Genomic DNA, 9,539 nt, shown 5'->3' with positions numbered 1-9,539 from the left:
CATAGCAGGGTTTGAGCGAGCGCCCTCGGAAGGATGCGCCCGCCGCGCGCGCTGCCGCTGGGCGCCAGCCGGCATGGGCACCGGGCACAATTTATGCTGCCGTCGTGCGTTTGCTTGCCGGGAATTGGCGTGCAACACACAACCACACCTTGCTCCGCTCCGCTGCGCTCCACCTGGTCGACCAAACGCGATGAGACCAGGCCCTTTAGTCCTTCTTGCCCTGCTGTTGTTGACTACGACAAGTTGTTATTCCAGACCTCTACTGGTGAGTGGCATCGCTAGGGCAACCTGGGTGCGATTTCGCATCTTCAGATCCTGAGAGAACGCTGAATGAGCTTGCTGTTTGCCGGTGCGGAGAGGGGATGCAGCGTGGGTGATTTGCAGCGCAGCGGTGCAGCTGTGTCCAAGTAATGGTCAACCCGCCCGCAGATGCAGCCTCCGCCCGCCGTCATCAGATGCCCACTTGCTCAGATGATTGCTCGGCTCGATTGTTCTCACTGGAAACATGCGTGCCGCACTGCACCTCACCCCCTGTTGCGCAGGCGGAAAGTAGCGATGGCGTGGGGCCTGCCGTGGTGACGCGTGCTGCTGGCCGCGCCTCCGCCGCCGGCGCCGAGGCCGGTGCAGATTCAGAGGGCCCTGGCAGCGAGGATGATTGGTGGACAGGGCCCAGCAGCACCAGCACTAGAGCCACGGCAGCCATCGCCATCGGCACCGCTGTGGCAACCATGAACAAGGGGCAGGAGTCGAGCGTGGTGATGACGCTGGAGAGCCTGCAGGCGCGCCTGAACCAGCTGGAGAAGCGAGTGGCAGCTGGCGACGCCGGTGGCGTGGAGCAGGTGCAGACAGGCGGCATGCCGCAGGTGCAGCAGCAGCAGCAGGCCGTCGAGGTCCGGGCGGCTGCGGCTGGCCAGCAGGAGCAAGAGCAGCAGCAGGCGACTGGCGGTCGGGAGCAGCTGGAGGCACAGGTGATGGGTGGCCCTGCTGCTGGCTGCCTGTGTGGGCGTCGCATCTGCCTGGGAAGGTTTCGCATGCCCACCACCTGCAACTCGACAGGCGGCTGCGGTGGCTGTGTTGGGGGTTGCCTTGCTGGCACATGTCTGCCTCACCTCCCCGGCTGGGCTGTGCACGGCCCATGCAGGACCGACAGGAGGCACAGACCCGGGTGCAGCCCGCAGGCGCAGGCAGCAGCGCCGATGCGGCGGATGGGCCCTTGTCGCAGGGCAGCGACGAGGACAGCAGCCGGGATGCTGGCTTCGACCAAGAGGAGGAAGAGGAGGAAGTTGAGGAGGAGGAGTGGGAGACTGAGGGAGACGAGGAGGAGGAGGAGGAGGACATCGTCGAGGGCTGGGGAGCTTCATCCTCTGGTGCCAAGAATGAGGTGGGTGACCGTGGGGCAAGGCGGCGGCATCTGTTGAGAGGCCCTCTGGGTACAGCTTGCGAGCACCTTCTGTGGCCACACGGCAATGTCTGCCTGTGTGCCTGTGCAGGGGATGGAGGAGGAGGAGGAGGACGAGTTTGAGCAGGCTGAGGACTGGGATGAGGACTTCCGAATCGAGGAAGACGCCGACAACTGGGATCAGGCAGAGGAGGGGGCCAGCCGTGAGGGTGCAGGCAGGGAGGGCAGCCGCACTGAGGAGGACACCAGCATCGAGTTTGAGTGAGGTGTCTGCACCAGGACCTGAACTGAATTTTCAACCCTGTACAGCTCCTCTGAACTGAACAGCGCGTCACATTGGCAAGATGTCGAGGGCAGCAAGAGTCAACCCTGGCGGCAGCTGTTGTTCAAAGGTTCAAAGGGAGGCGGCACGCATGGCGGACGGTGCTGGGGCTGTTGAACAGGGGGCATCTCTTTGCACGTGCTGTAGTTGAAAACATGCATTTCGATGGAAATGCAAAGTGAAGCCAATGTCCAAGGTTTCTCTGAATTAATAGGGAAGGTGAACTTTCCAAGAAACTACAAGAAGCCATTCTGCTCATTTTGGCTCTCCTTTCAGCACCTGCCCACTGTTCCCAGCCCCAGGAGAGCGGCAGGCACCCTCAAGTACGATGTATCCGCCCCCTGCCTCCGCTCCCAGGCCCCTGGCCTGCCTGCTGCTCCTCCTGGTGGCAGCAGCATCCAGCTTGCCCCTGGCCGAGGGCGCCAGGCGCCTGCACCAGTGCACCGCCAGCTCTGTGGCCATCGCCGGCTCCTCCTCTGAGGGCTCGGTCGCCGACGCCGTCGGGCAGGCATTCAGCGACTGCAAGGTGCTGCGGCCTGTGGGAAGGCCTTGGTGATCACCAACGTTAGTTGCCAGGTGGAGAGACTGGTGCAGATTCACACATGGCTAGCGCTTCAGCACGCCATGTTCCTGCCTCCCCTGCCCCGCCTTCCTGTCCCCGCTGCACATGCAGGCGCTGGCGGCGGACGCGTCATGCGATTCTGTAGCCCAGAGCAAAGCGACGGCGATAGCCAATGCGACGGCCACCGCCCTGGCGCAGACTGCCGGCAGCGTGCAAGGCGGCGAGGGATGCAGGGGGCAGGCGGAGGCGCAGGCGTCCAGCACCGCAGAGGCCTACGCCCAGGCATTCGCCAAGGCGCTGGCCAGTGCGGGCTGCCAGGGCGCAGCTGCCACCACCAGCTCCACTGCGGTGCAGGAGACGTTTGCCAAGGTGGGGTGGGGAGGCTGGGCATACCCACAGTGCTTGCCCGGAACTGCATGAGTTGATCCCCCTGGTGCCCCGCTTCACACCAGCCAACCAGCCGACGCCATCTGTGGCTGTGGAGGTGCAGGCTGCGGCCCAGGCCAGCACACTGGTGTCTGCTGAGAACGGGAGCGCTTCCGGCGGCGCCACCGCCATTGCTCAGGTAGGGCGGCAGGGGGGATGAGGCGGGCAGGCACGGGGGTGTACAGGGGCACCACACTCACACACACCTTGTCCTGTCCCTCCCTCCCCAGAGCATCAATTCCGCCGTGGCTTCCGCCCTGGCCACCGCGCTAGCAAACTGCGCATGAGGGGAACAGCTCCTGCCAGCAGGACCGCGGTCTGCCGACCCCTGCCATCAGTACTGCACAGCCTCTGTTCAGCCATGCCTGTACAGGCCCATGCCCTGCCGAGTGAGCCTTGGATAGCAACTATGTTGATGCGTTGGTTGCTGTGTTGCACCGAGACAGCCCAGGCGCCCATGAAAATTGGGCGGCAATGAAAGAAGTTGAGAAGATAAGTGGGAACAACGGGAGACTCCAAATTATTTCTGGTACACTGCGGGCTGCGTCGCTGGCTTGTGGCAGGAGGCAGAGGTGCGGTCAAGGGTTGCAGGGTGGGGTCTGAACATTATTCAAGCGGGCGCGAAGGGGACATGAGTTGCGGCGTGCGGGGCGGGGAGTTTCGTCTTCTCGTTGGGGGGGGGCGGCAGGCGGGTGCCTGGCAGTCACTCCAGCTTGAGGATCTGCAGCAGCCCCTGGCTGTTGGCCGCCAGGCAGTGGCGGCTGCGGTTGGCCCAGCACACGGCGGAGACAAAGGGCTGGTGGCCCTCGGCCGGCTCGCCCGGGGAGAAGCGGTACTGTGCGGTACTGAAGGGCAGGGAGCGGTAGTAGGAGTACACTGCAGGCGGGAGGGGGGAGGGAGGGGACACAGGGTCAGGCGGGGCCCGAGGGCTGGGGCAGGCGACACACAGCACCTGCCTGTGCGTGCGCAGCACGCCGCCGGCTGCCTGCATGCACCGCTGCGCCCGAGCGCCACGCGCCTGAGTTGTCCTCGGAGCCGCACAGGATGTGTCCGTCCGGGCTGACCGACAGGCCCACAAAGTTGCGCTGGTTGCGGTGGCCGGTGTAGGTGCAGGCAGGGCGGCAGCGGGTGCCGGAGCTGCCCGCGCTGCTGGCGCCGCTGGTGGTGGCGCTGTCCGCGCCGGCCATGACGTCGGCCAGGTCCCACAGCCGCAGCGTGCTGTCTGTGGAGGCGGACACCAGGTGGCTGCCGCCCAAAAACTTGACGTAGGAGACGGCGCGCTGAGGGCCGCACACAACGGCCAGCGGGTGCGCTGCAGGAAGGGGGCAGGGGGGATGGCAAAGGCGCCCGTCAGCACGGCAGCATGCCAGGGCGCTGCCGGCACGCGCCCGGCACCCCGCTGCTTGCCAGCATGGAGGCGCCGCCGCACCGTACGCCGCCCCCACGCCCCCGCAGGCAAGCCCCCCACCCACACACACACCTGTGCGTCGCAGGTCGTACAGGTAGACGCGGTAGTTGGCGCAGCCAAATGCGATGGTGTGGGAGTCGGCGGGGCTGCAGCAGGCAGGCAGGCAGGCAGGCAGGCAGGCAGGCAGGGTTGGACACAGCGCCCCTGCGCGCCGCACGCCGCGCCCAGCCAAGCAGGCCGGGGGCGTCGAACACACGTGCGTGTGCGGGGGGGTGCAGCCTCCAGCGCCGCACCTGAACTGCACGGAGCAGACGTTGGCGGGCGCTGCGATGCGCGCCACGCTGGCCTGCTCGTGCACGCTCCACAGGCGCACGCTGCCGTCGTCGGAGCCCGACAAGAAGCGCATGGGGTCTGTGGTGGAAAAGTCTACAGACCAGACGCGGCGCGCGTGCTCGTCGTACTGTGCCGCCTCGCCCGCCGTGGCTGCGTCCCACAGCTGGATGAGGCCGCCGTAGTCGGAGGTGATGAGCTGGCTCTTGACGTACGAGTTCCAGCTGACGCTGGACAGCTTGCTGCGCGTGGTGATTTGCAGGGCGGGGTAGTGCATCACCGAGTCCTGCCCCTCCAGGCACGCCGCAAAGTCAAAGATCTTGACGCGGCGCGACACGCCCACGGTGGCAAAGAACTCGTCGTCGCGGTCAAACGCGGCGCAGCAGGCCTGCGGGGGGCGGCGGGGGACGGGGCTTAAACACACGCGCTGGCAAGCCGAGGCACAGGCATCACGCTGGGCAGCGGCCTGCTGCCTGCCACACGCCAGCTGGCGCCAGGCCAGGCCACCCACCATCTCCACGGGGGAGGCCAGGTCGCCGCTGCGCAGCGTGGCCTTGAGGCTCAGCTTGGAGTGTGCGGCCAGCTCGTTCAGGTCGCGGGCAAAGGCGTCCAGGTGCAGGCCGCCGCCCGCCTCGCCGCCGCACGCCGCGGGGGCCTGCGCCTGCCGCCGCTGCTGCTGCTGGCGGCGGCGGAAGAAGAGGTCCTCCAGCTGAGGCATGACCGCCGCCACGCGCTGCTGCTGCTCCGCGGGCGGCTCCGCCTCGGGCGCGGCGGCAGCAGCGGCAGCAGCAGCCTCGCCGGCTGCCGGCTCGGCTGCCCCATCGCCGCCGGCGCGGGCCTCCAGGCGTGCACGCTTGGCCGTCGGCGGCTGCTCCTCTGCGGCCGCCGCCGGCTGCTGGGCGTCCTGCGAGCGCCGCCGCCGCACATCCCCAATGTCGGCGTCCAGCGCCGCCAGCTGCCCCTGCGCCTGCGCCACCTCCTGCTGCTTCGACTTGCGCAGCAGCAGCAGGAAGTGGCGCACGGCGTCGTGATCCAGAGGGCCCACCAGCGCCGCCGTCGCCGGCGCAGCCGCCGCGCCGCTCTTCCCGAGACAGCTGCCGGCGGGCGCTGGCTGCTGGTGCGGGGCCGCCGCCGCCGCAGACGCCTGCTGCTGCTGTTGTGCTGCCGTCGTCGCCGCCATGCAGCCCAGCAGGCGCCAGTGCGGCAGCTGCTGCACCAGGCGGAATGCGTCCTGGAGGATACCCGCCCGCAGTACCGCGTGCACCGTGGGGCGACGCGCAGGGTCAGCCTGCAGCAGGCCCAGCACCAGGTCCTGTACCGCCTGCGCGCTGCCCGCGCCGTGCGTGCCGCGCAGCACCGGCGGCAGCACCGCGGCGCGCGCCGCCCGCAGCTGCGCGCAGCGCTGCTCCTGGGAGGCGCAGGGGAAGAAGAGGTCTGCAGCGGGGCAAGGGGGCGCAAGCGGCGGGCTTGGTGCACGGCTCCCTGTGGGCATGGGCACAGCACAGGCAGCACGACCATGCCGGCACCGTCGTCCACACCCCCTGAGCCGCCACACGCTCACCTACAAACAGCAGCCCCAGGCTGAACATGTCGCTCTGGCAGGTGGGGTGCCCAGCCGCCTCGTCGGGGCTCACATACAAGCTGTCCACCTCGGCCGCCGCGGCCGCGTCGCCGCTGCCGCCCTGCTGCTGTGGGGACGGGACGGCCACGCTGAGGCCGTGCAGCTGGGAGAAGAGCAGGTGGGATGGCCGCAGGCACAGCAGCGGGCGCCGCTGCAGGTGCGCCCCCTGCACCAGGCTGACCGCAGCGCTGAACACGCTCTGCCGCATGTGCAGCCCGCCGGCGCCGGCCGCCTGCGGGGCGCTGCGCACCAGCGCATCCACGCTGTCCGCCTGCACCTGGCCGCCAGCTGAAGCAGGCTGCTGCACGTCCTGCGGAGCGTGAGGTGCCTGCGGCTGCGCTGGCGCCTCGGCGGGCGGCGCCGCTGCCGCTGCTGCTTGCTGCTGCTGCCACAGAGCCGCCGCGCCTGCGGCGGCGGCGGCAGCAGCAGCTGCCTCGAGCGGCAGCTGCGGCACCTGGGCTGCGGCGCAGCGCTTGCGCCACACATGCTGCCAGATGTGCTGCACCTCCTTCTTCGTCACCTGCACAACACCCAAGGGGAAGAGGGCATGGTAAAGTCTTCGCAGGAGCGGACCAGCCGCCTGTGAAGGCTTGCAGTCCACCAGCCCGCGCTGCTGCTCTGTGGGCTCACTCACCGGCTTCACCAGGTACTCCTCTGCCCCTTGCTGCACACACTCGGCCACCGTCTCCTCCTGGTCCACAGACGACATCACTGCAGGCAGGGGCGGGGGAGAGGCGTGGGTGAGCTGGGCGGGCTTGGAGCTGCCACCACAACCGCACCTCTTGGCATGTGCCGGCAGCCAGGCCCAGCCGGCACCTGGGCAGACAGTGGCAGCGGTGGCGGCAGGCGCGGCAGGCGGGGCGAGAGGCGCAGGAGGCGGCGGCGGCCACTCACTGACTACAGGCACGGCACGCAGGTTGGCGTCCTGCTTCACGCAGCTGAGCAGCTGGATGCCGTTGAGCTCCGGCATGCACACGTCCTGCAGGGAACGGCAGGCATCGGCATGAGCGGCGGCGGCACCAGCAGTGGCGGCACAGCCGCTCCCTGGCAGTCCTACCACGCCCACGGCAGCCCGCCACCCACCGTCAGGACCAGCTGAAAGGTGTCGGGGGCGCTGCCGCGCAGCAGGCGCAGGGCCTCCAAGCCATCGCTGGCACTGGTGACTGCAGGGAGCAAGGCCAGAGGAGGCACACTGGAGGGTCAGGGGGTGTCGGGGGGCACAACCTGGAGGCCGTCGCCATGTGTGACCGCAGCGGGTTGGGGCGGGCGGCTACCACACATGGGCGGCCCATGCCCTGCCACTGGTCCTCAGGAACGCAGAGAAGGTGTGTGGGGGCCGCAGCCTGGCTAGGCCAGCAAAGCCGGCGCTTGCGGCTGCGGTCGCTGGGCGGCTGTAGGCCCCAGCACCGCCGAAATCCATCGCATCGCTCACCTCTGTAGCCGCACTTGAGCAGCAGGCTCGACAGGACCGTGCGGGTCAGCCGCTCGTCGTCCACGAGCAAAACGTGGCAGGAAGAGGGCTGGCCTTGCTGCGAACTAGGCCTTCTCTTCAAAAGAGGTCTATTGGGGCCGTGGACCTCGCAGTCCGCAGCTTCGCCGCCGGCGAGGGCGGTGGCCACAGCAAGGGTGCCTCCGCTCGCGGCGCCACACATCATGGACCCTCAGACGCCAACGGAGCCTCTGGCAGGTGGCCCGCCGCAATGGCAGCGGCAGGCTTTCGCTTCGCAGCGCGCCTCAGAACCACGCCGCAGACACGCAGGACCACAGAAATAGAGTCTGGTGAGTTGGGAGGAGAATGGGTGGGGAGATGGCGGATTTGGTGGAGCAGAAGCATGTGAGAGGCTTGAAGCAGGCCGCCAGCGAGGCGCCCATCTCAGGCGCCGATCTGGTGAGGCTCTTTGAAGATCACTGGGTCTGATGATAATTTCGGGGGCCAAGTCCCTTGTGTGGACGCCCAACAGACAGAGGGCAGCCAAAATGGGTGGTGCTGCAAGCCTTTCCCGCCTTACTCGGGCACGTTCCGTGGTACTGCACCCCCACTACCACGCTTGCCATCTCGCTAAGATTGCAGTTTGCATGGAGTTATACTGAAGATACACCAAGGGAATGTCACTGCAATGCAACCAGACCCCAACTCGCCGTGCGCCAGGCACGGCGCCAAAGGGCTTGCAGGGCCGCACTCTGCTGACGGGCGGCACATGTGACATAGCCGCCCTCTGCTGCTGCTGCTACTGCTGCTGCTGCTGTTGTTGCTGCTGCTGTTGTTGTTGCTGTTGCTGCTGTTGTTGCTGTTGCTGTTGCTGCTGCTGCTGCTGCGCCCGCACCTGCTGCAGCACCACCTTGAGGAAGTCTTTCAGGGCGCGCACCTCGCTGCCCGTGATGTGCGCCACCAGCTGCTGCGCCGCCTCGGGCGGCCACCCCATGCGCGGCAGCAGCGAGGTGGCCAGGTAGGCCAGGTAGGGCTCGCCGCACCGCGCGTGCACCAGCTGCAGGCTCTGGGCCACCTCCGTCAGCAGCGAGATGGCGGCAGCGTCGCGTATGTCCACGCCCCCGCTGCTGACCAGCCCCTCCAGCAGCACCTCGCCGCCAAACTGCAGCAACACACGCGAGGCAGGGAAAGGTATAGGGAGCGGCAAGCAGCATGTGTGACAGGGTTTCGAGCAGGTGCAAGAGGAGCGGTACGCACGCCCCGCACGCCGCAACAGCCTGCCAGGACCAGGCCAGCGCCGCCCCCATGGCCGCCGCCGCACCTGCTTCATCACGAACTCCCGGAAGCCCGGCAGTGCCTCGCTGCCGTCTGCGCCGCACCACTCCCTCACCAGCTGCTCCACCGCCTGCACACACGTCTTGCGCACCCCTGCACAGCCACGCGAGGACGCACACGGCGAGGGTGAGCGCCGGCGCGGGCGAGCAGTGCGGTGGGCCTGGGGGCAGGCGCGCACTCGGGCTGGCGCCACACCCGCGGAGACAGCAGGGGCGGCGCCTGCACCCGTTCCAGCCCCAGACAGCCCCAGCCAGCCGCCCCCACCGCCTCACCTGCATCCACGTGCGTGGCGGCGCCGCGCATCAGCGCCCCCAGCGCGGCATCCAGGCTGCCCGGCGGCGCGCGCAGCAGCACGGGCGCCAGCCCGTTGTGCGCCAGGCTGTGCAGGAAGGCGTAGTATGCGCGCTGCAGCTCCGCCCGCTCCCGCAGGTCCTCAGCGCTGCCCACCGCCGCCGGCCTGGCGCCGCTGCCAAACTGGGAGGCCGCCGCTGCCGCGCCGCCACCGCCGGGCGCGGGCAGCGCCGCGGGCGAGGCCCTGGCACCGGACCAGTCCCAGTCGGCGGGCAGCAGGGAGTGCACGCGCGCCACGCAGGCGGGAGCCATCTCCTGCAGCAGGTAGGCAGGCAGGGAGGGAGGGGCGGGCGGGGGAGCTGCTGGGATGGCAGGCACGTCACCGAGCGGTGCAGGGCGTGCCAGGAGGCCACACA

At 68.6% G+C, this 9,539-nt stretch overlaps 2 protein-coding genes across 2 annotated transcripts in view; both read right to left on the bottom strand.

The window, feature by feature from the left end:
* Nucleotides 1–3,412: 3,412 nt before the first annotated feature.
* CHLNCDRAFT_142774 (hypothetical protein) lies at nucleotides 3,413–7,720 on the bottom strand (the record flags this gene model as incomplete). Its single annotated transcript, XM_005849419.1, has 10 exons — nucleotides 3,413–3,585; nucleotides 3,662–4,021; nucleotides 4,190–4,263; nucleotides 4,411–4,835; nucleotides 4,959–5,881; nucleotides 6,009–6,588; nucleotides 6,703–6,779; nucleotides 6,963–7,047; nucleotides 7,152–7,231; nucleotides 7,501–7,720. The coding sequence occupies 10 exons, from the start codon at nucleotides 7,718–7,720 to the stop codon at nucleotides 3,413–3,415; spliced, it is 2,997 nt and encodes a 998-aa protein (XP_005849481.1).
* Nucleotides 7,721–8,296: 576 nt separating this feature from the next.
* CHLNCDRAFT_142773 (hypothetical protein) overlaps nucleotides 8,297–9,539 on the bottom strand; it is a gene marked incomplete at both ends in the record, with an annotated part of 5,379 nt that continues 4,136 nt past the window's right edge. Inside the window, 3 exons of the mRNA XM_005849418.1 lie at nucleotides 8,297–8,659; nucleotides 8,819–8,925; nucleotides 9,105–9,438. Of these exons, the coding sequence (XP_005849480.1) occupies nucleotides 8,297–8,659; nucleotides 8,819–8,925; nucleotides 9,105–9,438 (804 nt within the window). The remainder of the gene's footprint in view (nucleotides 8,660–8,818; nucleotides 8,926–9,104; nucleotides 9,439–9,539) is intronic.

This window comes from Chlorella variabilis, assembly GCF_000147415.1.
Source record: "Chlorella variabilis unplaced genomic scaffold CHLNCscaffold_5, whole genome shotgun sequence".
NCBI classification, from domain to species: domain Eukaryota; kingdom Viridiplantae; phylum Chlorophyta; class Trebouxiophyceae; order Chlorellales; family Chlorellaceae; genus Chlorella; species Chlorella variabilis.
This window is presented reverse-complemented; position numbering and strand designations above follow the sequence as displayed.